The sequence below is a fragment of the Chenopodium album genome, chromosome 10, assembly GCF_948465745.1.
Source record: "Chenopodium album chromosome 10, dcCheAlbu1.1, whole genome shotgun sequence".
NCBI classification, from domain to species: domain Eukaryota; kingdom Viridiplantae; phylum Streptophyta; class Magnoliopsida; order Caryophyllales; family Amaranthaceae; genus Chenopodium; species Chenopodium album.
In genome coordinates this window covers 12195335-12218690 of record NC_137843.1, presented here as the reverse complement: position 1 = coordinate 12218690, position 23356 = coordinate 12195335, and the positions used below count along the sequence as shown (strand labels likewise).

Genomic DNA, 23356 nt, shown 5'->3' with positions numbered 1-23356 from the left:
TTATAGTAAAGAATGCATAGTAAAATCATGTACCTATCGATATAATTTATGTCTGGTTTCGACTCTTTATTCAAAGTATGTCATGTTCTTTTGGACTTATTTTCAATTTAGCTTATTTCATTATTCTATTTCAATTCAGTTGAGCTGAACTGATTGGAGGTGAAGTGAACTGAACCGAACTGATTGAAGCTAAACTGAGGGCATGTTCTGATTTACTGAACTGAACTGAATATTTTATGAGAGAAGGAAATTAAGAACTGAACTGAACTGAATTGAAGCGAACTGAATATTTTATGAGAGAATGAAATTAAGAACTAAACTGAATTGATTGGAACTGAACTGAACTGAAATTAAGCTGAAGAGAACATGCCCTGAACTGAAACTAAAGTGAAAAGAACAGACCCTTAGTCACGCAGTTTTAGAAGATGATTAGTGAGGTTATACGAGCAATTTTATCAAAATAATTTTAACATGAAAATTACAATTTGGTTAGGTATCATGTGTAAGATAATTTGTCGGTTTATATAATATAATCTCGACCTCAAAGCGTGTTTCACAAGACTTGTGTTGTAAGTAAATAAAAACAGAGAAAGTACATGTACATGATCAATAATTTGTCAGTTTATATAATATAATCTCGACCTCAAAGCGTGTTTCACAAGACTTGTGTTGTAAGTAAATAAAAACAGAGAAAGTACATGTACATGATCAATTATTTTTATTTAAGTAAAAACTTGTGATTAATCCATTAAGGTAAAGTTTGGTCTTAATTAAAAACAATTAATTATGTTGACAGTAGCAGTGGCGGTGGTTAATCATCAAGAGCTCTCTTTTTAATGCAGGCGTGGGTATAAATGCAGGACCTTTGCCATTACTCTTTCTCTTTTCTCTCTCTAGCTTCTCTTCTTTCTCTCTCTACTAAGTTTTACATTAACTTTTGCTTATTTTTCTTTTTCTTACCAACTAGTTATTTTTTCCTGGACGTTTATTAGACAAAATATCAGCTTCTGGGCAATTCAAAAATCATATAAAATCAGAAGAAAAACTAACAAGAAGGTGAAATTTTCAAGCTCCCCCAAAAAAAAGGCCAAAATTCAATAAAGTTTTCTTCAGTGAAAAGCTTCAATGGAGGTCAGAGTACTAAAAGTAGCTCAGAATCTGAAATGGGTATCTTTTATCTTCCCACTTTTAGCTCAATTTCTTTATGATTCAGAGAAAAAAGAGGGCTATTAATTTGCTCTGACTAGGGTTTATGTTAATTTTTATTTTTATTTCTCATCAATTTCTGAGGGTGTTATTTATTATGCTGAAATCAATGAATTGGTACAAATTGATTGCACCTTTATAGTCTTTTTTCTGCAATTTCTGGGTGTTTGAATAGATTCTTATTGAGTATTAATTGGTGGGCACCATTTTTAGTTGCTGTACATGTTTAGTTCAGTCATTGCTTTTATAGAAGTTGTTGTTTGGCTGTTAACATTGTGGTGTTGATCTCAGTACATGAAGTGGGTACACTGGGGTTTCGTTTTAATGATGTTATGTTGCTATTAGACTTGGCAATTTGGGTAAATGAGTCGTGTTCGTGTTTGGTTTCGTGTTTTATTTCGAATAGATAGGTACACTGGGGTTTCGTTTTAATGATGCTATGTTGCTTTCACTTCATTGATTGAAGTAGGTAACATGACTTCACTCTTTCCTTCTATTATCTGGTTTTGCTATAACTAGCGCCGTAGCAAGTTTGGCAGTCTACAATAGTAGCATTTCTTTGGGTTCATTGAGCTTATTTTGGTCGTTGTGTGTGGTGGTGGGGGACGGGAATCTTTGTCATTGTCTTCTTAAACTTTTTTTTTTATTTGCTTGATTTTTAAATTTGATTTTCAAATGGTTATTTTGTATTGTTTCATTTGATTTTTGAGTTTAAATTTTTGGTGGGTTGTTGTTGGCTTTTCAGGTTTCTGTTCTTAACTCAATTACGAAATTGGGGTTCTTGTGAGGGGTTTTTGGTTCTTTCTCCTGCTTGTGTTAGAACTTAGAAGTAAGAATTATTGGAAACAAAACCCGAAAACCTTGAAGGAAAGTGTAGGGAATAAGAAAATAGGAAAATTGTTGGTTGATTTGGACTGTTGATAGTTTGAAGTTGGTATGGAAATGAATGATAAAGATAAATCGGAAGTTGAGAAGAGGAATGAAGAACCCTTGAGTTACCACCCCCCTGGTATATCAGCTGATTGGCGATATGACATTCCTAATTACGCTAATTCATCAATGGGTTTGGTGTCGAGCGGGAATTCTATGGCTGTTTGTGGAGATGCAGTTGGTCCTTCTTGTTCCTCTGGTTCAATGGTGGATTCATTTAGTCCAACAGTTTGGGAACATTCTGTTAACACAGCACCCTTAGGCTTCAGCGAAATGAATGTTCATAATGGTGCAGGCGTTTCTGATCCACTATCAATGCTCAAAAGTGGCTTATTTTTACCAAGCATGTCAGGGCTGCTGCCTCATAGCTTATCTCAGTTTCCTGCAGACTCTGCTTTCATTGAGCGTGCAGCTCGGTTTTCTAGCTTCAGCGGGGGGCATTTTGGAGATATGTTGAATCCTTTAGGCATCCATCAGTCTGATAGTCCTTATGTTCGAGGGGTGGCAATGGTGCAAGGTCCACAAGAGGTCTTGCCAGGAAATGTCTATAAACCCTTGGCTGGTAGACATCCTCAAAATCCAGAGGCAAGCTTTGCTGAAACCTCCAAAGATGTTTCCGTGATTCCAGAACATGGGGCCGTGGAAGGGAATTCGCCCAAAAACGAGACAATGGTAGAAAGGTCTCATGAAGAGGCTAAACAACCTGTTTCTATGTCTGGAAATGACTCTGATGAACCTGAGTTTAGTGGTGGTGCTGCCCAAGAGGAAGGGGTACCTTCAACAGCTAAAACTGCGGGTGCAAAGAAAAGAAAAAGGGGTAATCAGGTAAGAAAAGCTACTCTATGCCTTAGATTTTGCTGCTTTTTGTTGATTTATATGGTATTCATTTGCTTTTCACTTTAGGATGCTGAGGCTGAGCGATCCAATGGAACTCAGCAGCATTCCGATGAAACTAGGAAGAACATTTCAGAAATTCAACAGAAGGGAGAACAGAATTCAACACCAACTGGCAATAAGTCAAATGGAAAACATGTCAAACAGAGTTCTCAGGCTTCTGATTCAGCAAAGGAAGAATATATACATGTGAGAGCACGAAGAGGGCAGGCTACTAACAGTCATAGTCTAGCTGAAAGGGTAAGGACTTTCTTAGTGATTATACTTGTAGAATATTAGTGTCTCTCTATCTTTATTACCGATGAATGATGATTGATGATCGTTTATCTTGACTATAGGTTAGGAGAGAAAAAATCAGCGAGAGGATGAAATTTCTTCAAGACCTTGTTCCTGGTTGCAGTAAGGTGATCTTTGAACCTACTATCCTGTGGGTTTCATCTTTTGGAACTCTCAACTAAAGCTCTGTTTCGCAGGTCACGGGTAAAGCAGTTATGCTAGATGAAATAATTAATTACGTACAATCATTACAGCGGCAGGTTGAGGTACAGACAGAATATGATTTATCTTATGATTTTTACCTTGTCTTACTTTCAGTTCTTGGTTGTTTCTGTATACTTCAATGCACCAATATGTCAAGTCTTTGGCTCCAACACTGACCTTTTAGGATATTGTTTTTCTTTCTACTGGTTAGATAAATTTTGTATAATTGTTCTAATGCATGAATTTTCCAACTGTGCAACTATCTTCACATGTGTTTCTTCAAACATCATGGCTTATGTTTCTTTTGTTCTGCTGTTTTTTACCCCAGTTTTTATCAATGAAACTAGCAACAGTTAATCCTCGACTGGACTTCAATATTGAGCGTCTTCTCGCAAAAGATGTGAGTACAATCGAATGCTTTTTAGTTGCTAAATTGTCGGAATGAAGTGCATTTGTGAACCGACTTATAACAAACCTGGTTTCCTGATGCTTTATATTAATTATTTTAATTTTACAGCAGATGTTTTCAGCAAGAGCTGATCCTTCCTCTGGTCTTCCGTTTTCTCCAGAGATTCAAATGCCTTACCCTTCCCTAAATCAAACTCAGCCATCCATTATGCCTCCTAGTCTACCTGGCTCTGGAACCTCTTCTGATATACTGAGGAGGGTGATTAGTTCGCAATTATCAAATATGGGAGGAGGGTACAAGGAATCCGCTTTGCAGGTAAGAGTGTTCTATCAAGTGAATGTCTCAATTTTGACCCGTTTCCAATACCTGATCTGAAACAGTGATTTACACAACCTTAATCCAAATTGTGCCCAAATTTACAGACACAGATATAACTGTATTGATCCAGAAATTATTTCGACATGTCAATATTTTATTGTTCGTTTTATCATACTATAATATGTTAATTGATAATAAACTAAAATACTACCCGACCAAAATAGTATCAAACGACCTAAAATTGAAGCAATTGACTCATCATATGAATACAACCTGGACCAAAGAGTGGCCTGAACCAAACTTGATATGAGACCTGTTTTCCATCTCAAGATAACACGAAGAGCCTCCTTTAAGAAATCTTTTTTGGCTGTCAAATATGAAATATATGGTACTAGTTTTGGCCCTTCTATTGTTGTTTATTAATATGTATGTGTTCAAACAGTTACCTAATGCGTGGGATGGCGAGCTTCACAATGTTGTGCAGATGGGTTTCAATGCCAGTTCACCCCTTGACAACCAAGAAACAAGCGGTAAGAATTCTCAACCCTTGGAATTGTTCTACCACTACTGTACTTGCCTGACGTTTCCCTCTAATATCTGCAGGTTCAGCGCCAACAGGTCAAATGAAAGCCGAATCTTGATCTCTGTTTTTGAGCAACCTTTTCATCAATATAAAACATTTAAATGCTGTTCATAGGAGTTCCCTCGTCCACTCTTTCAGGAGATTGGATGCCTGACGTTGAAGGAAAACCGTGATTTGAAGAAAGCTTCAAGAAATCCCCAACTTATTGCCTCAAGTACAAGATGTATATTCCTAACAGCTCTGTTTCTTAGAGAACAAATTCCATCACAAGCTTTTGATGCTCCTTGTACATTAAAATTTGAAGAATATATAATAATGCCTTTTAATGGTTAAGCACAACTCAGAAGTTGGAGAAGCATAAGGTGAGGCGTACCCTGATGTACAACCTCTAAAATGTCAAAACGTTGCAGAGAATTATGTGGCTACTTATGGGGTTATTGATCCTCTTTTGCTTTGGCATGAGGGGAGGGGGGACTAGTGTTCAAAACTTTTTCTTTCTCATCAATTCATCATATTTCAGGGAAGACTTTTCAATGGCTACAATAAAAATGTAGCTATTGTAACTAATTTTAATCTTGACCCTTCAAAGTTCTGGGATCAATCTAGTCCGTCCATGTAATTAGTTGACATAAAAAATATAATTGAAAAAAAAAAAACAGTTTATTTTTTACTAAAATAAAATGGTTTTACGCAAGAAAAAAAAAAGGTTTTCGCCATTAATGGTTTCTCTTCCTCCAAACAAACTTTTTTTTTTTTTTTTTTTTTTTTGAAACGTTCCTCCAAACAAACTAACAAAGGACATCTCCATCAAATATATATGTAAGCATGTTGTAAACACAATTGATTATATAATTAGGATTAACAAAGGATAGATAATTGGATTTTTTTCCCCACCCAAATTAAACATTCGATCATCTTCCCAATTATTGTAATCTGCTTTCAGAAACAAGTAATCGCAAATGATAAGTCCGCCGTAACCGAATTGAATCTTAGCCTTAATTATTTTTCTGGGAAGATCTGGAACAAGATGGGATTTCTAAGGAGAAGGGAGCAAAGCAAAGTACATAGTAAAATTGAAGGACAAAAACCGAAAAAACGTGCAGTAGTTTTTTTCTCTTAATTTTTCTTTTTTCACAAAGTCATCCCATGAAAGGTTTGGATTAGTCAAAATTTGATGAATGGTTAAGATTTGATCTAATATAATGGCCACAATTTTATTGTAGCCATTTGAAAACTAATCCCATATTTCAGTATGGAATGTAAAATATATTTATCTTTCTCTTAGTTAGTTATTGTAGAATGGTGTATTTTTTGGTTGTTTTGAATTATAGGAGTCATGCACAGTTAATTTGCTAATCCTTCAAGAACCGTGAACGAAAAAAAAAAACCAAATTAATACTTCCTTTGTCTTTAATTAATTGTCTTTTATACTATTTTGGTCCGTCTCTAAATGATTGTTCTGTTACCTTAACGCTTTGTTTGTTATGATGCAACATATTTCTATATATTATGGAAAAATGATTTTCCATGGAATTTTTTCAAAGAAAAATACAATTGTAAAAATGATTTTATTCCGTGTGCTTCAAAAATATTGTTGACGGAGAGGAAAATGGGAGTGGAAGCAAGATAGATGAGTGGAGAAGAATATGGGTGCTTAATTGTTTATTGTGCAAAGAAAAAACGTGACATTCTTTCTTTTCACAATCAAAATGTTTGATTGGAAATTATATTTATGGAAAATGTTTTTTTTATCAAAATAAACGGAGCTTAAATTGAACTCTCTTCACCCAACTTCTCCAACTATGTATTGCAGACCCTGCCATTAAATCTCTCTCTTTCCATTTTATTTTTTTATTTTTTATTTTTTATTTTTTGTATATTCATAAACTTAATAATGTTTTACCATCTATTTTAACAAGTAATATGCACACTCAAATCTAAGAGGATAATAATTTGAGTGTAAGGAATCAATTGCAATGCTTTTACTAAATCTAGGAGGTGGAATGCATTTCGACATCCAATCTTGTATACACTTATTATTATTATTTGCTCGTTTGCCTCATGAAATTCTACTACTTCATCCTTGGAAATTTAATAAAAAAATTTGGCTCTTGGAAGAATTTCTAGCTTCGACCTTGTAGTAATAAGAGTAGTCATTTTTCTTTAGGATTTGTTTATCATATTTTTCAGTTCAGTTCAATAAAGAAAGTTTACTCTTTATATTCCAATTAAATTTCAGCTCAATAGATATCAATTAGCATATGTTAGACATATTTGTCGACAATGGCGGAGCTAGGATTTTTATAATGGTAGGGCACCGTACCATTTGAAAATCCGACCCGGCCTAAAATCATTAAAAAACGAAGAAAATTAATGAAGACACATCTACTTAGTACATAACAATCATGAAAATGTTCTTAATATCATTAAATAATCTACTTGACAATTGTATTTACAAACCTTAACTATTCCACAACCCATCAAATGAGACCCTAATTCAAGACCATAAGCAATGACCCATTTAAAATTTATTTAGAATTTTTTTTATGAGTTTAGAATCACTAAGCTAAATAGATTTTTCGTAACAAAAATACTACGTAGTAATTATAACTAACAATTTAGGCATGTACATGTTAAAAGATGTAGGCAAGAAATATTATAAACAAATAATCAACAATTAAAATAGATGAGTCTCGAGTTCTCGACTCTCGAGTCTTCAACTCTTGAAAATGGTCTATTAATTATCTTAACTAGAAAAGTAATTTTTTTATATGAATTACAAATTATTAAAAAAAAATAAAAATAAAAAAATTGGATGTTGGGCAAGAGGATGGAACCCATGACCTTTGTAAGAAAAGGTATGGTTCTAAGACTTCCAACCACTAGGCTACTACAAAGTTTTAACATAATATTTAGCTTCTTATTGTATTTATTTAATGTTTAAATTTTCACTTATTTTTTATTTTTTTTTTATTTTTTTTTCTGGTAGGGCACGTGCCCTACCAGGACCTATGGTGGCTCCGCCACTATTCCCGAATTAGCTATTAGGGGAACATGTTCACCAATAAGGCAATAACTAGTTGTTAGTAAATTAAATTAGTAAAATGGCAATTTAAGATATTTTTTATACCTTTAGACAAACTTTGCTAACTACACTAAATAATTGTGTTACGTAGTATTTTGAATCACAAGTTAAAATATTGAAAGAATTTTCAAATGCCGTTGCCAAATACGCCATTATGCCCTACAATATTGTTTATCAGTTTATGTTATAACTCTATACGCCATTATAACTCTAAAAAATTTGGCTCTTTAGTAATAAGAGTAGTCATTTTTCTTTAGGATTTGTTTATCATATTTTTCAGTTCAGTTCAATAAAGAAAGTTTACTCTTTATATTCCAATTAAATTTCAGCTCAATAGATATCAATTAGCATATGTTAGACATATTTGTCGACAATGGCGGAGTTAGGATTTTTATAATGGTAGGGCACCGTACCATTTGAAAATCCGACCCGGCCTAAAATCATTAAAAAACGAAGAAAATTAATGAAGACACATCTACTTAGTACATAACAATCATGAAAATGTTCTTAATATCATTAAATAATCTACTTGACAATTGTATTTACAAACCTTAACTATTCCACAACCCATCAAATGAGACCCTAATTCAAGGCCATAAGCAATGACCCATTTAAAATTTATTTAGAATTTTTTTTATGAGTTTAGAATCACTAAGCTAAATAGATTTTTCGTAACAAAAATACTACGTAGTAATTATAACTAACAATTTAGGCATGTACATGTTAAAAGATGTAGGCAAGAAATATTATAAACAAATAATCAACAATTAAAATAGATGAGTCTCGAGTTCTCGACTCTCGAGTCTTCAACTCTTGAAAATGGTCTATTAATTATCTTAACTAGAAAAGTAATTTTTTTATATGAATTACAAATTATTAAAAAAAAAATAAAAATAAAAAAATTGGATGTTGGGCAAGAGGATGGAACCCATGACCTTTGTAAGAAAAGGTATGGTTCTAAGACTTCCAACCACTAGGCTACTACAAAGTTTTAACATAATATTTAGCTTCTTATTGTATTTATTTAATGTTTAAATTTTCACTTATTTTTTATTTATTTTTTATTTTTTTTTCTGGTAGGGCACGTGCCCTACCAGGACCTATGGTGGCTCCGCCACTGTTCCCGAATTAGCTATTAGGGGAACATGTTCACCAATAAGGCAATAACTAGTTGTTAGTAAATTAAATTTTTAAAATGGCAATTTAAGATATTTTTATACCTTTAGACAAACTTTGCTAACTACACTAAATAATTGTGTTACGTAGTATTTTGAATCACAAGTTAAAATATTGAAAGAATTTTCAAATGCCGTTGCCAAATACGCCATTATGCCCTACAATATTGTTTATCAGTTTTTGTTATAACTCTATAAACCACCCCCCCCCCCCCCCCCAAAAAAAAAAAAAAAAAAAAAAAGAAAGATTTGAAACACATTTTCCCCCGAAATTTACAAATACAAAAAAATAAAAACATGAAAACCAAATAATATCTCCCCGCCACATTTAACGGTCAAAAGACACTGTCAACAACCTCAAACTGCTACTCCTCAATCCTCAAAAAATGTTGCGAAACTCTAAACTATAAACTTGTAAAGAAGCTTCATTGTTTCATCATCAAAACCCAGAAATACCCAGATACTTTTCTATCAAACATTCTTATCAGCACATACAATCACTTCGGGAATTTAGTTTATGCACGCCATGTGTTCGATCAAATGCCTCAACCAAACCCCTTTTCTTGGAACATTCTATTATCGGCTTATTCCAAGGCGGGCCGTCTTGTCGAAATGCTGGAGTTCTTTCATTCTATTCCAATTAAAGATGGTATTACATGGAATGCTTTTATTTCAGGTTATGCTAATTGTGGGAAATTTAATAGTGCTGTGATGGGTTACAGGACTATGTTGGAGGAGGGTACTATGAACTTAAATAGGATAACGTTTTCGACGATGCTTATATTGTCGTCGAATATGGATTGTGTTGATTTGGGTAGGCAGCTTCATGGGCAGATTGTGAAGTGTGGGTTTCTTTCTTATATGTTTGTGGCTAATCCGTTGGTTGATATGTATTCCAAGTTGGGATTTGTTCGTGATGCACAACGGGTTTTTGAGGAGGCACCGGAAAGGAATTTGGTGATGTATAATACTATGATTGCAGGGTTTTCGCGACTTGGGATGTTTGATGAGTCGCGGTGTTTGTTGCATGGTATGCCATATAAAGATTCAATTACATGGACAACTATGATAACAGGACTTACTCAGAATGGATTTGACAGGGAAGCTGTTGTTTTGATGAGAAAGATGCGAGAGGAAGGTTTTTCCATGGACCAGTTTACTTTTGGAAGTGTCTTAGCTGCTTGTGGGAGAATGGGATTCTTGAAAGAAGGGAAAGAACTTCATACTTATATAACACGAACAGGATATCAAGGGAACGTATTTGTTGGCAGTGCTCTCATTGACATGTATTGCAAGTGTAATTACATACAGTATGCAAGGACAGTTTTCGAGAGAATGACCCACAAAAATACTGTCTCATGGACTGCAATGCTAGTGGGTTATAGTCAGAGTGGACTGTCGGAGGAAGCTATTAAAACTTTTCTCGAGATGCAAAAGAACTCAATTGAACCAGATGACATTACGTTAGGAAGTGTTGTTAGTTCGTGTGCTGATTTATCTTGTTTGGAAGAGGGTGTTCAATTTCACAATCAAGCTTTATTGTCTGGTTTAATATCCTTTGTTGCTGTCTCTGTTAGATTTCGGGAAAACTCCTTGGGTTGGAGTGTGTACCATTGAATAATATATATAGTGTTACAATACTAGTCCTAATCTTGTTAGGAAACCTAGTACGATAAGAATACAAACTATATCACAAAAATATACAAATATATCCTACTCTGCGACACATATTATAATAATCCTATAATATCTATCACACCCCCGCAGTCGTAGCGGGAGGAGAGCGTACGCTAAGACTGGATCTAAATTCCAGAAATAAATCTCGTGGTAGGCCTTTGGTGAAAATGTCTGCAAACTGATATCTAGTAGGAACATGCAGAACCCGAACTTGTCCCAAGGCAACCTTTTCTCGAACAAAATGAATATCCATCTCCACATGTTTGGTGCGTTGGTGTTGTACCGGGTTGCCAGAAAGGTAGATAGCACTGACATTATCACAATAAACAATAGTAGCCTGCCGTAGAGGACAATGCAACTCAAGTAAAAGATTACGAAGCCAACATGCCTCTGAGACAACATTTGCGACGCCTCGATATTCCGCTTCTGCACTCGACTTAGACAAAGTATGCTGACGCTTAGATGACCAAGACACGAGGTTGTCCCCAAGGAAACAACAATAGCCCGATGTGGAACGTCGGGTATCGGGACAACCTCCCCAGTCAGCGTCAGTGTAAGTAATAAGTCGATGAGAAACAGTCGGATATAAATGTAAGCCGTGATCAATGGTACCCTGAATATAACGCAGAATGCGTTTCAATGCCTCAAAGTGAGGTTCCCGAGGATCATGCATAAAAAGACACACCTGTTGTACCGCATAGGCAATATCCGGCCTAGTGAAAGTGAGGTACTGAAGAGCACCTGCTAAACTGCGATACAAAGTCGGATCCCGAAATGGTGGTCCTGCATCTGCACTAAGTTTTGACTTAGTGTCAACTGGAGTGGCTGCAGGTTTACATGAGCCCATACCTGCGCGCTCTAAAATCTCCTGTGCATACTTTTCCTGTGAAAGTATCAGATAAGAGGGAGTACGGGTTACCGCTATCCCTAAAAAATAACTCAACGGACCCAAATCAGTCATAGGGAACTCAGTTTGTAACTGAGAGATGACCCCTGCACGCAACTTGTCAGAAGAGGTAGTTAATATAATATCATCAACATATAGAAGCAAATATGCCATATCATCACCCTGTCGAAAAGTAAACAGAGAGTTGTCACTCTGTGAGATGACAAAACCCAATTTAATGAGAAAATTTGCAAAGCGTTGGTACCAAGCTCTGGGAGCTTGTTTCAAACCATAGAGAGCCCTGCGAAGTCGACAAACATGAGTGGGTGCTTTCTGATCAATAAAACCCGGAGGTTGGTGCATATAAATAGTTTCCTGCAAGTCACCATGTAAGAAGGCATTTTTGACATCTAATTGATGTATCGACCACTTTTTAGCCATAGCTAAACTGAGAACAGTGCGAATAGTGGCCGATTTAACTACCGGACTGAAAGTCTCATCACAATCCACACCAATTTCCTGCGATCTGCCATCACATACAAGACGAGCTTTGTGCCTTTCAAGGTCACCATTAGACTTGTATTTATGCTTAAATAGCCACATACAATTAACAATATTCACCCCCGCAGGCCTAGGCACTAATTCCCATGTCCCTGTCTTAATTAAAGCACTATATTCATCATTCATCGCTGCATTCTAGTTATGGTCATTTAAAGCTTGTTTATAGGATTTTGGAAGCGGTGATTTATGATGGTGGGGACCCGAAGGTTGAACGGTAAGGTTGCAATATTTCGGATTAGGCTTAAAAATTCCCCGTTGACTACGGGTGACTCGGGGTGAAGGAGGTGGTGGCCGAGTGGGTTGTATGGGCGGAATGCCACGCATAGGTGGCGGGGAGTAAGCAGGGGTGGGTGTGGTGGCGCTGCTGGCCGTTGGTGGTGGTTGCAGTGGAGTCCGCGGGCTACCCGCGGCTGACGTAGCCAGCCTGCGGAGTAGCCTGCTGGACAGGTTGTTGGGCAGGAGATAATGGCTGGGCGGGGTTTGATTGTGGGCGGACTGGGCTTGCTGGAGCATGGAGTGGGCTGGCAGAAGCTGTTGGGCTGGTTTGTGGGGTGACAGAACCTGCTGGGCCATATTCTTGGTGAAGTGTGTGTGGGTTTTGTTGTTGCGGGGTGTGAAACGTGGGCTGCAACAAATGAGGGGAGGGGGAATCATCACCTAGAAACTCATAATCAAGGCTACGAAATTGATGAATATTTCGGAATGGGAAAGTTGCTTCATCAAAAATAACATGACGCGATACGATTATTTTATTTGTGGTGAGATCAAGACACCGATACCCTCTATGGTCAATAGGATAACCCAAGAACACACATGGTGTAGATCGAGGAGCTAATTTGTGTGGAGCTGTGGCAGATAAGTTAGGAAAGCAAAGACACCCAAAAACACGAATGTGATCATATGAAGGAGTTTTTCCAAACAAGGCGAAAGCAGGAGTATTGTTTTTAAGAGCTTTTGTTGGCAAGATATTTAGAAGGTAAGTGGCCGTTTCAAGAGCATAAAACCAATACGAGGGAGGGAGAGACGCATGAAAAAGAATAGTACGCTTAATATTATTAAGAGTGCGAATCATACGCTCGGCTTTGCCATTTTGTGAGGAAGTGTGTGGACAAGAAAAACGGAATATCATTCCATGGTCAATACATTTTTGCTTAAAAGGGTCATTATCAAATTCCCTACCATGATCACATTGAAAGGATTTAATTTGACGTTCAAATTGGGTTTCAACATATTTTCGGAAATTGATAAAGGATTGAAAGGCTTGAGATTTGTATTTTAACGGAATGGTCCACACAAAGTGAGTATGATCATCTAATAAGACTAGATAATATTTGTGACCTTGAGAACTACGAATAGGAGAAGTCCATAAATCGGCATGTATAATATCAAAAGCACAAATAGTAGTATTATTAGAATTTTCAAAAGGGAGTCGAGTATGTTTTCCTAATTGACAAGAATTGCAAAACTGAGAGTTATGCTCCTTATTACAATAAATATGATTTTTAGACTTTAGAAAACTAAAGACTTGAGCTCCAGGATGTCCTAGACGACTATGCCAAGTAGAAGGTGAAACAGCAGTGAGTGAGGTAGCAAGACAGGTGGATGGAGTGGAGTTTGTGGTTTTGACTGGATATAAGTCTCCCGAACTATCACATCTCGTTATTATTGTCCCCGTACGAAGATCCTTCACAGAAAAACCAAAAGGATCAAACTCAATAGACACAGAATTATCAGTGGTAAATTTACGAACTGAAATAAGGTTCTTTATGAGTTGAGGTGCAAGGAGGACATCACGAAGGATGAGAGGTGTTTTTGGATGGGGAAGGGAGCCATGACCATAACCTGTTACTGGAATACGATGACCATTACCAACTAAAATATGATTTTTAGTGCTTAAATTAAACAGGGGTAAGAGATTACCAGCGTTGTTCGTCATGTGTGATGTGGCACCCGAATCCACGTACCACTGATTGTCGGGATTTGGAAGTGTCATTGTGGAGAAAGATGCTGCCAAATCCGTGGGAGTCATGGGCTGCCCATATTGGGCCGTGTAAGCCTGCTGTGGTCTGGGGTGTCCAAGGATGGACCTTTGTTGCTGCTCAACTGGAAAAGGAGCTGGCGGCCTGGCCCAAGTTGATTGCTGAGCCCACTGTTGGAAACTAGCCCACAACTGCTGCTGACTTGGGCTTGCTTGGTTAGGAGGGGTGGACTGGGCCTGGGCCTGTTGTTGTTGTTGCTGCTGTCCACGCCCCCTGCCTTTGGGTTTGGACTTGCCACCACGCCCCTTATTGCCACGACCACTGCCACCACCACCCCTGCCTTGCTGTTGCGGCAGCTGCTGCTGCTGGCCGGCCGCCGCGGTGGTGGTGGTGCTACTGCTCGCTTGTGCCACAAAAGCTTGCCCGGAGTTGTCTTTTGCGGATTTGCGGGACTCTTCTAAGAGAATTCGGGATCTTGCTTCATCAAACCCGGGGAGAGGTCGGATTTGAGTGATAGATTGAGCCACCCCAGCATAGTCGGAGTCAATTAAACCTGCACAAAGACGTAAAACCAAAGTTCTCTCGGACACGGGCTGACCAACATTAGCTAGTTGATCTTTGAGTTCCTTCAATTTCTGACAGTAAGAAGACACATCTGGGAAATTTTCAACAAAGAGATTGTTAAATTGGTTTTCGAGATAAATTGCACGAATTTCACCATTATCTTGAAAAATATTGGCGAGCCTATTCCAAGTTTCTTGTGCCGTAGCATTTTTGTACAACACCGTGCTTCGTAAGTCCGCAGAAATTGTGTTATAGTTCCACTTTTTCACAATTGAGTCAAGGCGGTTCCACTGCGCCGTTGTGAGGTCCGTAGGACGGGGTGATTTAGGATCTATATGGTCGATAACATTGCAGGAGTGACAATGAATTTCGAAAAGTTCAACCCAACTACCATAATTCCCTTTGTCACGATCAAGGATTTCAGGAACCTCATTCTTGATGTTGCTAATGGAATTAGCAGGGTGGTAGTCATTAGAGGGTGGAGGAGGAGAAGGTGTGAGTGGTTGATCATCATCCTTGGCCATTGCTTAGGAAACCAAAACAAAATGCTACTGTAAAATAGAATTAATTAAAAAAGGCTAGAAGTTGCAGCAAAGTGGACAAAAACAAGGCAGCAAATTAATGTGATGAATTAACCACGAGAGATTAGAGAATGCGGAAGAAAGAAAGGATCGGATTTTTTTAGGAAAAAAAAAATAAAATTTTGTGGAACCCTAAAAAAATCTAGGCTGTGATACCATGTTAGATTTCGGGAAAACTCCTTGGGTTGGAGTGTGTACCATTGAATAATATATATAGTGTTACAATACTAGTCCTAATCTTGTTAGGAAACCTAGTACGATAAGAATACAAACTATATCACAAAAATATACAAATATATCCTACTCTGCGACACATATTATAATAATCCTATAATATCTATCAGTCTCTAATGCACTCATTACCTTGTACGGAAGATGTGGAAGTATTGAAGATTCCTGAAAGTTGTTTAAAGAGATGAATGTGAGGGATGAAATCACCTGGACTGCATTAATTTCTGGATATGCTCAATTTGGAAAGGCCCATGAAACAATGCATTTATTTGAGGAAATGCTTTCTCATGGACTTAAGCCTGATGAAGCTACTTTTGTCGGTGTTCTCTCAGCATGTAGCAGAGCAGGTCTAGTAGAAGAAGGAAAACAGTATTTTGAATTGATGGTGAAAAAACATGGTGTAGCTGCAACTCCTGATCACTATACTTGCATGATTGATCTTTTCAGTCGTGCTGGGAGGTTAGAAGAAGCCAAAAGTTTTATTTCTGAAATGCCTTACATCCCTGATGCAATTGCTTGGGGTACAGTCCTGAGTTCATGTAGAGTCTATGGGAACATGGAAATTGCAAATTGGGCTGCTGATTCTCTATTTGAACTAGACCCTCAACACCCTGCAGGTTATGTCTTGCTTTCCAGCCTATATGCTGCTGAAGGGAAATGGGAACATGTTTTTCAGTTGAGGAAGGGAATGAGAGATAGAGGCATAAGGAAAGAGCCCGGTTATACTTGGATTAAGTTTAAAAATAAAGTACATGTATTCTCTGCTGACGATCAGTCCAGCCCGTATTTGGACCAGATATATGCTGAGATGGAAAAGTTGAACTTGAAGATGATTGAGGAAGGTTATAAACCTGATTTGAGCTCTTTTCTTCATGATGTTGAGGATTCCGAAAAGATGCGAATACTGAAGCATCACAGTGAGAGACTTGCAATTGTTTTCGGCTTGATGTTTGTACCGCCTGGCCTCCCTATTAGAGTGGTTAAGAATCTTAGGGTTTGTGGTGATTGCCACACTGCAACAAAGTTCATATCTAAAATTACACAGAGAGAAATACTTGTAAGAGATTCTGTCCGCTTTCATTTATTCAAGAATGGAACTTGTTCGTGTGGAGATTTTTGGTGAACTCTGTTATCAAGTATGATAGTGAGGATATTGAGCACTTTACTTGGTTTCTTAATCTTTATTGTGAAGTCTTTGCACCTGTGGGGACAATGCAATGAGGAAAAGGTTATATGAACAGCCTAGTTCAGGTAACAGTCTGAAGCATTTGCTCATGTAAATGCAGTTTTCTTTAGGCTAAAACAATAGAGGAATGCTTGGAGCTTGTCAGAGATGCATGACTCTGATTGCTTCCAATCAGAGTGGTTTGACAATGAGAGTTTGAGATTGGCTTTCAGCTACGCTGTTACTCATGAGGCTGCTTGCTGAACTGGGATACAACCCTGAATAAGGACTGCAAACATCAGTGGACAAGTGAGCCTTTACCCTTGTTTGTAATTTCAGGTCAATTTTATTTCATGTTTCCATGGGTACTTCTCTAGCATGCACATAGGTAGAACATCATTGGACTTTCATACTTCATAATAGTGTTCACAAAAGTACACTTTATAGTTTCATTAATTCCCTGTTCTATGAAGGTTACCAAAACACATTGTTTTGGTACTGAGACTACTGACATGAATAAACGTATAATCCTCTCATCATCAATGAAAGCTGATTCAGTCAGTATCAAGATGATTGATCAATTTTGGAGTACAATGGACTATATAGTATATATTATGTGTTAATAATTAACTGTCCTATACTTAGCTGCTGTCAAGTAATAGGTCTGTTGAGTGTCTTTTCCAATCTAGAGTTGACTGAAACATCTCTGCAATTGTTTGATGAGGTTTCATATGCTCTAATTTTTCTCTAGGCGAGCCGCGAGTGTCTTACTAAAAAGTCTTGTATACTGTAATGATTTGTATATTGCTTGGACAAATTAAACTGAGTATTAATCTATTATGACTATAAGATTTCACTGTAAATATTTACATGCACATGTTTTTCTCAACAGTTTGAATTTTAGGCTTACAGATTAATTTCATACTAGATCTGCAGTCTAAACACATACTTCATGCATTTCTTTAGTTGTACCATATTGCTTTGGCACGTTTGTACTGTTATTTACAAGTGAAAATTATAAAATAAGTTGATGATTTGAAAATTCATATATAGATGAATATAACAAGATTCCTAGTGACTAGGTTTTTACTTGTAAATAACCAAGGATTCTCGAAGTGAAGGATAGTGTCAACAGTCAATATGCTACAACCACGAAAAAAAAAAAAAAAAAGAAAAGAAAAAGTACTCCGTAAAAGAAAAAAGAAAAGTATAACTTACCAAAAACACATCTTAAGGTTAGAGCTAGTGCATACTTAACAAAACTTGCCTGACGGTATGGCCCTAAGAAACTCCGAAATGAATAATCTGGCTATTCAATACTCCACTAATAGCTTGGAGCCTTTTTGGCTGAAAAGTAGTTTGATGGAAGAGATCAACTGCATTTTATAAATGTAAAAAGGTTTCATTGTCTCAGTTTCTTCTTGATTATTTATGAGCCTGGTAAATCTGAAAGGAAAATAGTTTTATTTACAAGGGAAAATAGAATCCCTTTCTCGCAGTGATTTCCTTTATTCATAAAGAACAATATACATCTAGTTAGTCCCCTGAGTCTATACAAGGGTCATTTTCAGACTAAATCACTAAAATCTATTTTTTCTTCATCATTCACTTTATTTCTAGGATCTCCATCTACTTAATCGCTCTAATACCAGAACTTTCACATTCACCATTGGAAAAATCAAGTGGTAAAGGTGCCAGTGAGACTTGGCATCTTATCTAGGTACCGTAGAATGTTTTCTGCCATCTGCCTTGTGTATGCATCTCCATGATGGAAGGCAGTCACCACTGTAATATAAAATAACTTATCTTGTGATACAAGAGATAAAGATCTTTGCCCACCTTTCACTAAGAACCTCTCAATCATCCAAAATGCTTTCTGCCACAGAATTTCATTCTTGTGATATCGCACTGCTTTTAACACTCGTTGTATCGTATTCATCTCATCCAGTATGTTCACACTCTGTTCCACATCAACGTTATCATCCAGTAATGTCGATAATGCTGATAATGCAGCTTCAGCCACCTGAACATTCTGATGATCCAGGCATAATAAGAGTCTCTCAACTGCCCCTGCTTCAATCAAGCAAAATGTATCTTTTTTGGAGCAAACACCTTTATGAACTACACAAAGTTCCACTTTGGTTTTCCTTGATGACCCAGAGGCTAAAAACTTGGCCTGGTAGAACAGATTGAAGAATTTCTTCCGCTTTCTTTGTGATGGCCCTGGTGGCTTTGAGAGACGTGTTGATTGTGCTGAGAGTTTATCTAATCCTGTAGAAGCTAAGATTTGTACCTCATCTCTTGATGTTTCCAATAACAAATTAGTCAAAACCGCAGTGAAATTGTGATTTATTGCCAAAAACAACATTTGAGAATCATATAATGTTGCTGTGAATCTAACTAGTACTCCCACCAGCCCCTCCAAGTACATACAGGCATACCTGTTTTGTCTTGTTCCGCTTCTTTGGATTTGACTTATTGATTGCAAGATTTCAGGGATTGTGTTCTTACTGAGCAAGGCCTGATTGAGAGTGAGGTTTTGATGAGGAAGTTTAGCCAGAAATGAGACTGATAGAGCTTGCCTTTCAGTGATCTGACTAGAGTTGGAAGGGCTTTGGATAAGACCCTCAGGTTGGCCATTTAACTTGCAGAGTCTGTCAATTAGTAAATGCCCTATGTGGGATGAGAGTAGAATTAAAAGTTTTATTGCAGCTACTGCAATTTCATCACTTGGGTTGTTGATGAGTTCAATAAGTGTGTAGCTTGCTTCACCTTCCCTCACAGCTGACGTAATTGGGTTATCTGACTTCATAGATTTTGCCATACAATAGAGGATTCTGATGAGATTCAAATTCAGATCATCCGGGGTGGAATTTTTGATCATGTAGACGATGTTGAATATGACATAACCTGAAACCATGGTATGGCCTTGACTATTTACAGTCAGATTCTCAAATCCGATCCCAGATTCAAGGATATTTGCTAGTATTGCCGAAGCTTCTTTAAATGAATCCATTGGTTCACTATATATTTTTTTGGTAAATATTTCTTCAATCATATCTCCTACAATTCCAGCTTCTACTAGTATTCTACCACTGGCTGAGTAAGAGGATATTTGAACAAGGGCTTTAAAGACAGCTTTTCTAGTCAAGGGATTTCCGTTGTGCAGCATTTGGATGAGAACAGGAGTTGTTCTCTCTGCCACGTAAGTTTTGCTGTCATCTTCAAGTACTATTTCACCTAGGTAGGTCATCATTTCCAACTTCCTCTCCTCAGATCCTGCTCACAGTTTCAAGATTTTTCATGGTTTAGATCATTTTGTCTAAATGCATTAGATACTTCTAGTTGGCTACCTTTGCACAGAAAATTTAAGGGAAACTGGCATGATTTGTGAATGATAAATTGATAACTCAAAACAATGAGAAGTAAGTATTAGGTTTACCTTCAATCAAATTGCTAAGCAGAGGTTCCAAGTATCCTATTTCTGCCATGAACTTAATATTGCTGGGACACCGCTCCATATTATTCAAAATTTGGTCTGCTGCTTCTGAAGCAAAGGTGTCTATAGATCTGTTGTACTTTGTTTGGAGCAGAATCAGAATTCCTCCAGTGACATGGCCTATTTTCTCTGAGAGAAAGTTAGACTTGGAAAACTCAATTAGGAGTAATAGTGCAGCGTGTCTTATTGGTTGGTAGCTGCTGGACAGCATTCTGATTGTTGCAGATATCACTGGTGTCTTCGCAATTTGCTCCTGCTCATCCAGTACTATCAGTCAGATGAATTAATAAATATTGTTAAAAAAAAAATTAGCTGCTTTTTGTGCGTAAATGCAACTGTTGCCAGTCAAAAACTATTAGGCCGAATATAAAGGATTTATAATATCTGTACCATTTGGTTCATTAGCTTTGGATATCTGTTATTCTTACAGGTGATACATTACTTCTCTTGGGCCTTTCTGTTAGCTGATCACTTCTCTGTCCTTTTGCCTCTACTATCTACTTGTTAGCCAAATCTAACATTCATTTTTCCTTTGATAGTTCAATTCATATGGATAATAAAAGGAAAGTCTCCTTATTAGGGGAGGGTGGGGGAGAGGGAGAGAAGGGCACTAACCTTTGCTTCACCTTGCTCAACTAATAGACGAATCATTCCCAGTGTTAAACATCTCACAGTTTTGTCTCTTAATTCCAGAAGCCTGACAAGCAATGGTATTATTCCTATGCTGTACACTTCCTTTATTTTCTTGGGATTCCTTTGGCAGAGGTTCTGCAAATCCTTCAATGCTTCAAGTATCATACTCTCTGTGCTGCCTATGGACAAAGCTGCACGTATGACTTTAAGTCGTGCAGAATCATTTCTGTCTTTCCACTCATGTAATATGCTTCTTAAAGCTAAATTGGGGCTCATAGCCCTGCTCTGGAGCTTCTCCCTGGTGATAGGACAGTTAACTTCTTCTGAATTTCCAAATTTTTTGAAATACTCTGTGATTGCCCTCCTCTCGTACGTCAGTCCACTACTTATGGTCACTGGGTCATCCATGACCTGGTTAGTAAGTGGACAAATGAAACTCTTATACATTGGTTCCATATGAGTATCAACTTCTGTCATACTTCTTGATAATCTGTTACTCATGTTTCCAACGTGTCTATTGCTGCTTTCACTTGCACTTCTAATGGCTTCCATTATCTGTGGAATATCCGATACATGAGAGTTTTCTGAGCAGACTACCATGCTGGTTGAATAGAGGTCTGATTCTATTGTCATTGATTCTACGTCTGGGTGATCCTCCAGATACAGTTGATTTGTTTTCTGTTGGTTGGGCTTGGTTTTTTGTACTGGACTGATCTCAAAACGAAAATTTCTCATCTCCTCTGAGAGTGAGCTGATTGTAATATCTGCATACTCTTCATCCTTAAATGCAGATGGTGGTATTAAACTCAAGTCATAACCCATTTGATTGATAATATCTTCTAGCTGTTTTATCATGTTCTTCACTTCATCATCCATGATAGTCTGTCCATTTTGTTGAAGTTTTCCTAAGATGCCTTTCGCCATATCACTGCTTTGAGATAGAGATTGTAGTATCTCAGTTTCATTAGCCAGGCTGTTCTCTGAACTCTGAAGCCCCCTAATCGCTGAAGAAGTGCGATAGAAATAGCTTGCGACAGCAAGGATGTTGTTATGTTCTGGATTTGCACTTGGAATCGATTCTATTATCTCTGAGACTGATGCCAGTAGCTGTTTGCTAATACTCTTGAAATGCTTTACATCTCCATCACACTGAGGAAACAAGAAAATAGAAAACATTATACTGAATATGTGTGATTTCATTCACCCTTTTTATTCCATTCTTTGTGAGATAATTATAAGGCATTGGTGAGCTTCTCTCTCATCCATCTCTTCCATTGTAAATTTTAGCTGGAATTAATGTATGAACATATTGTGGCTACTAACAGGGAAGGTATATGCTCTTGGGTTGGAATTGGGATGAACTAATTTATGTAAGAAAGTTAGACTTCCTAATTTCCAAAACGAAAAACATGCTCAATTCCTTTCCTGAAAATGAAAAAATATATTCTGTCCAACCAAACGGATAGATCCTTTATGCGTTTTCTTATATTTTATAACTTCTTCTGTTATGGTCCTATTTTAGCTGTATTTACTTCTGCTTTCATATTAAGATATCGAAGAAACCCCCCTCCCTTTCCTTTTTTAGTTTCATATTATTGTTCAGCTATAGCCTTGTGCTTAATGCTGATCATTTTGATCTCGCCATAAAGTGTGTTTTCACATGATTTCTAAATTTTCTTGGTGTATATTAGTAAGTGAATTTCCTTACATATTAACAAATTTTATCGACATAGTTATATTGTTTCTTATATAAAATTTGTGTGTAGTGAAAATTTCTAATGCTTTTTTTCCAGTCCAAAAAAAGGAAAACGGAAGAATGGTAAGAGTTCACACAGATAAATACACACTACCAACAGAGTAGATGGGCTGATGTTGTGCTCATCTATATTGCAAACTACTCATATCATTCCTTCATTCTCTACCATATTTTTGCTCTGTGTGATTAATGTTTGTAAGATTTTACTTATCCTAACGTTTGTAATTCTGAACCAAGTAATGTGTTTGTGAACTGCAGGATAGTTGAAGGAGCATACTGCACATATAAATGTAAGTAAAAAAAAGAGAAAAGGCCTAGCAAAAATTCTTACCACCAAAATTTCATCAGATTTGCTGGTTGACATGGCGTCTGTCAGCTTCCTTTATCAGAGCCTACCTTCTCATTTCTTACTCGGTTCTTGCTCTTGGAGATGCTTCTTAAGGTGAGAGAGTTGTTCTTGAATCAGTCATCGGTTGTTGTTTTCTAAACTAATTACAAAATTCTATTGAGGTAACTTGCTGGCACTCATTTTCACAATTCATTTGACTGAGTCATATCCTAGTTGAGCAAAGTCTAGGAGCTTACTTGTTTTGTTGTCTGTAAGACTTTTTTCTGATTGATCTCTTATTCTGAACTTTATTGTCATCAAAGGAGATTGTAAAAAACTAATTGACATCAGGCAAATTCTTATTTATAAACTGGAAATATATGATACTAATATGAACCTAACCTGTTATATCTTGT

General features: G+C 37.0%; 3 protein-coding genes and 1 pseudogene across 5 annotated transcripts; 3 read left to right on the top strand and 1 right to left on the bottom strand.

Annotated features, from left to right (window-relative positions):
- Positions 1-908: 908 nt before the first annotated feature.
- On the top strand, positions 909-5334 carry LOC145563585 (transcription factor bHLH49-like). Of its 3 annotated transcripts, none has more exons than XM_081624033.1 (9): positions 909-1131; positions 1952-2961; positions 3040-3270; positions 3369-3434; positions 3504-3572; positions 3839-3910; positions 4028-4234; positions 4680-4767; positions 4841-5334. In XM_081624033.1, exons 2-9 carry the CDS (start codon positions 2143-2145, stop codon positions 4876-4878), a joined length of 1590 nt encoding a protein of 529 aa, XP_081480159.1. In that variant the 5' UTR covers positions 909-1131; positions 1952-2142; the 3' UTR covers positions 4879-5334. The 3 variants fall into 3 exon arrangements, with proteins under 3 accessions (XP_081480159.1, XP_081480160.1, XP_081480158.1); XM_081624034.1 differs by having other exon boundaries at positions 909-1167; positions 4031-4234; XM_081624032.1 differs by having other exon boundaries at positions 909-1167.
- A 4286-nt stretch (positions 5335-9620) lies between these two features.
- On the top strand, positions 9621-11720 carry LOC145564819 (putative pentatricopeptide repeat-containing protein At1g68930 pseudogene; annotated as a pseudogene).
- Positions 11721-15743: 4023 nt separating this feature from the next.
- On the top strand, positions 15744-16988 carry LOC145564818 (putative pentatricopeptide repeat-containing protein At1g68930). Its single transcript, XM_081625007.1, has 3 exons — positions 15744-16678; positions 16752-16810; positions 16921-16988. The coding sequence occupies exons 1-3, from the start codon at positions 15744-15746 to the stop codon at positions 16986-16988; spliced, it is 1062 nt and encodes a 353-aa protein (XP_081481133.1).
- A 1340-nt stretch (positions 16989-18328) lies between these two features.
- Positions 18329-22976, bottom strand: LOC145564817 (putative U-box domain-containing protein 42). The gene is made up of 4 exons (XM_081625006.1): positions 22944-22976; positions 20839-22005; positions 20167-20476; positions 18329-20003 (listed from the first exon to the last, which is right to left on the bottom strand). Exons 1-4 carry the CDS (start codon positions 22974-22976, stop codon positions 18403-18405), a joined length of 3111 nt encoding a protein of 1036 aa, XP_081481132.1. The 3' UTR covers positions 18329-18402.
- Between the last annotated feature and the right edge of the window lie 380 nt (positions 22977-23356).

What these genes read in the sequence shown, in the direction of transcription:
- LOC145563585 (XM_081624033.1), top strand. Translation starts at nt 2,143, where the DNA reads ATGGAAATGAATGATAAAGATAAATCGGAAGTTGAGAAGAGGAATGAA. An exon ending in GTCATAGTCTAGCTGAAAGG is followed by an intron (nt 3,271 to 3,368) that starts GTAAGGACTTTC and finishes TCTTGACTATAG; the next exon opens with GTTAGGAGAGAAAAAATCAG. An exon ending in ACAAGGAATCCGCTTTGCAG is followed by an intron (nt 4,235 to 4,679) that starts GTAAGAGTGTTC and finishes GTGTTCAAACAG; the next exon opens with TTACCTAATGCGTGGGATGG.
- LOC145564818 (XM_081625007.1), top strand. Translation starts at nt 15,744, where the DNA reads ATGAATGTGAGGGATGAAATCACCTGGACTGCATTAATTTCTGGATAT. An exon ending in TGTTCGTGTGGAGATTTTTG is followed by an intron (nt 16,679 to 16,751) that starts GTGAACTCTGTT and finishes TTTATTGTGAAG; the next exon opens with TCTTTGCACCTGTGGGGACA. An exon ending in ATATGAACAGCCTAGTTCAG is followed by an intron (nt 16,811 to 16,920) that starts GTAACAGTCTGA and finishes GCTTCCAATCAG; the next exon opens with AGTGGTTTGACAATGAGAGT.
- LOC145564817 (XM_081625006.1), bottom strand. Translation starts at nt 22,976, where the DNA reads ATGTCAACCAGCAAATCTGATGAAATTTTGGTG. An exon ending in TTGAGCAAGGTGAAGCAAAG is followed by an intron (nt 20,477 to 20,838) that starts GTTAGTGCCCTT and finishes CTGGATGAGCAG; the next exon opens with GAGCAAATTGCGAAGACACC. An exon ending in GCTTAGCAATTTGATTGAAG is followed by an intron (nt 20,004 to 20,166) that starts GTAAACCTAATA and finishes AACTGTGAGCAG; the next exon opens with GATCTGAGGAGAGGAAGTTG.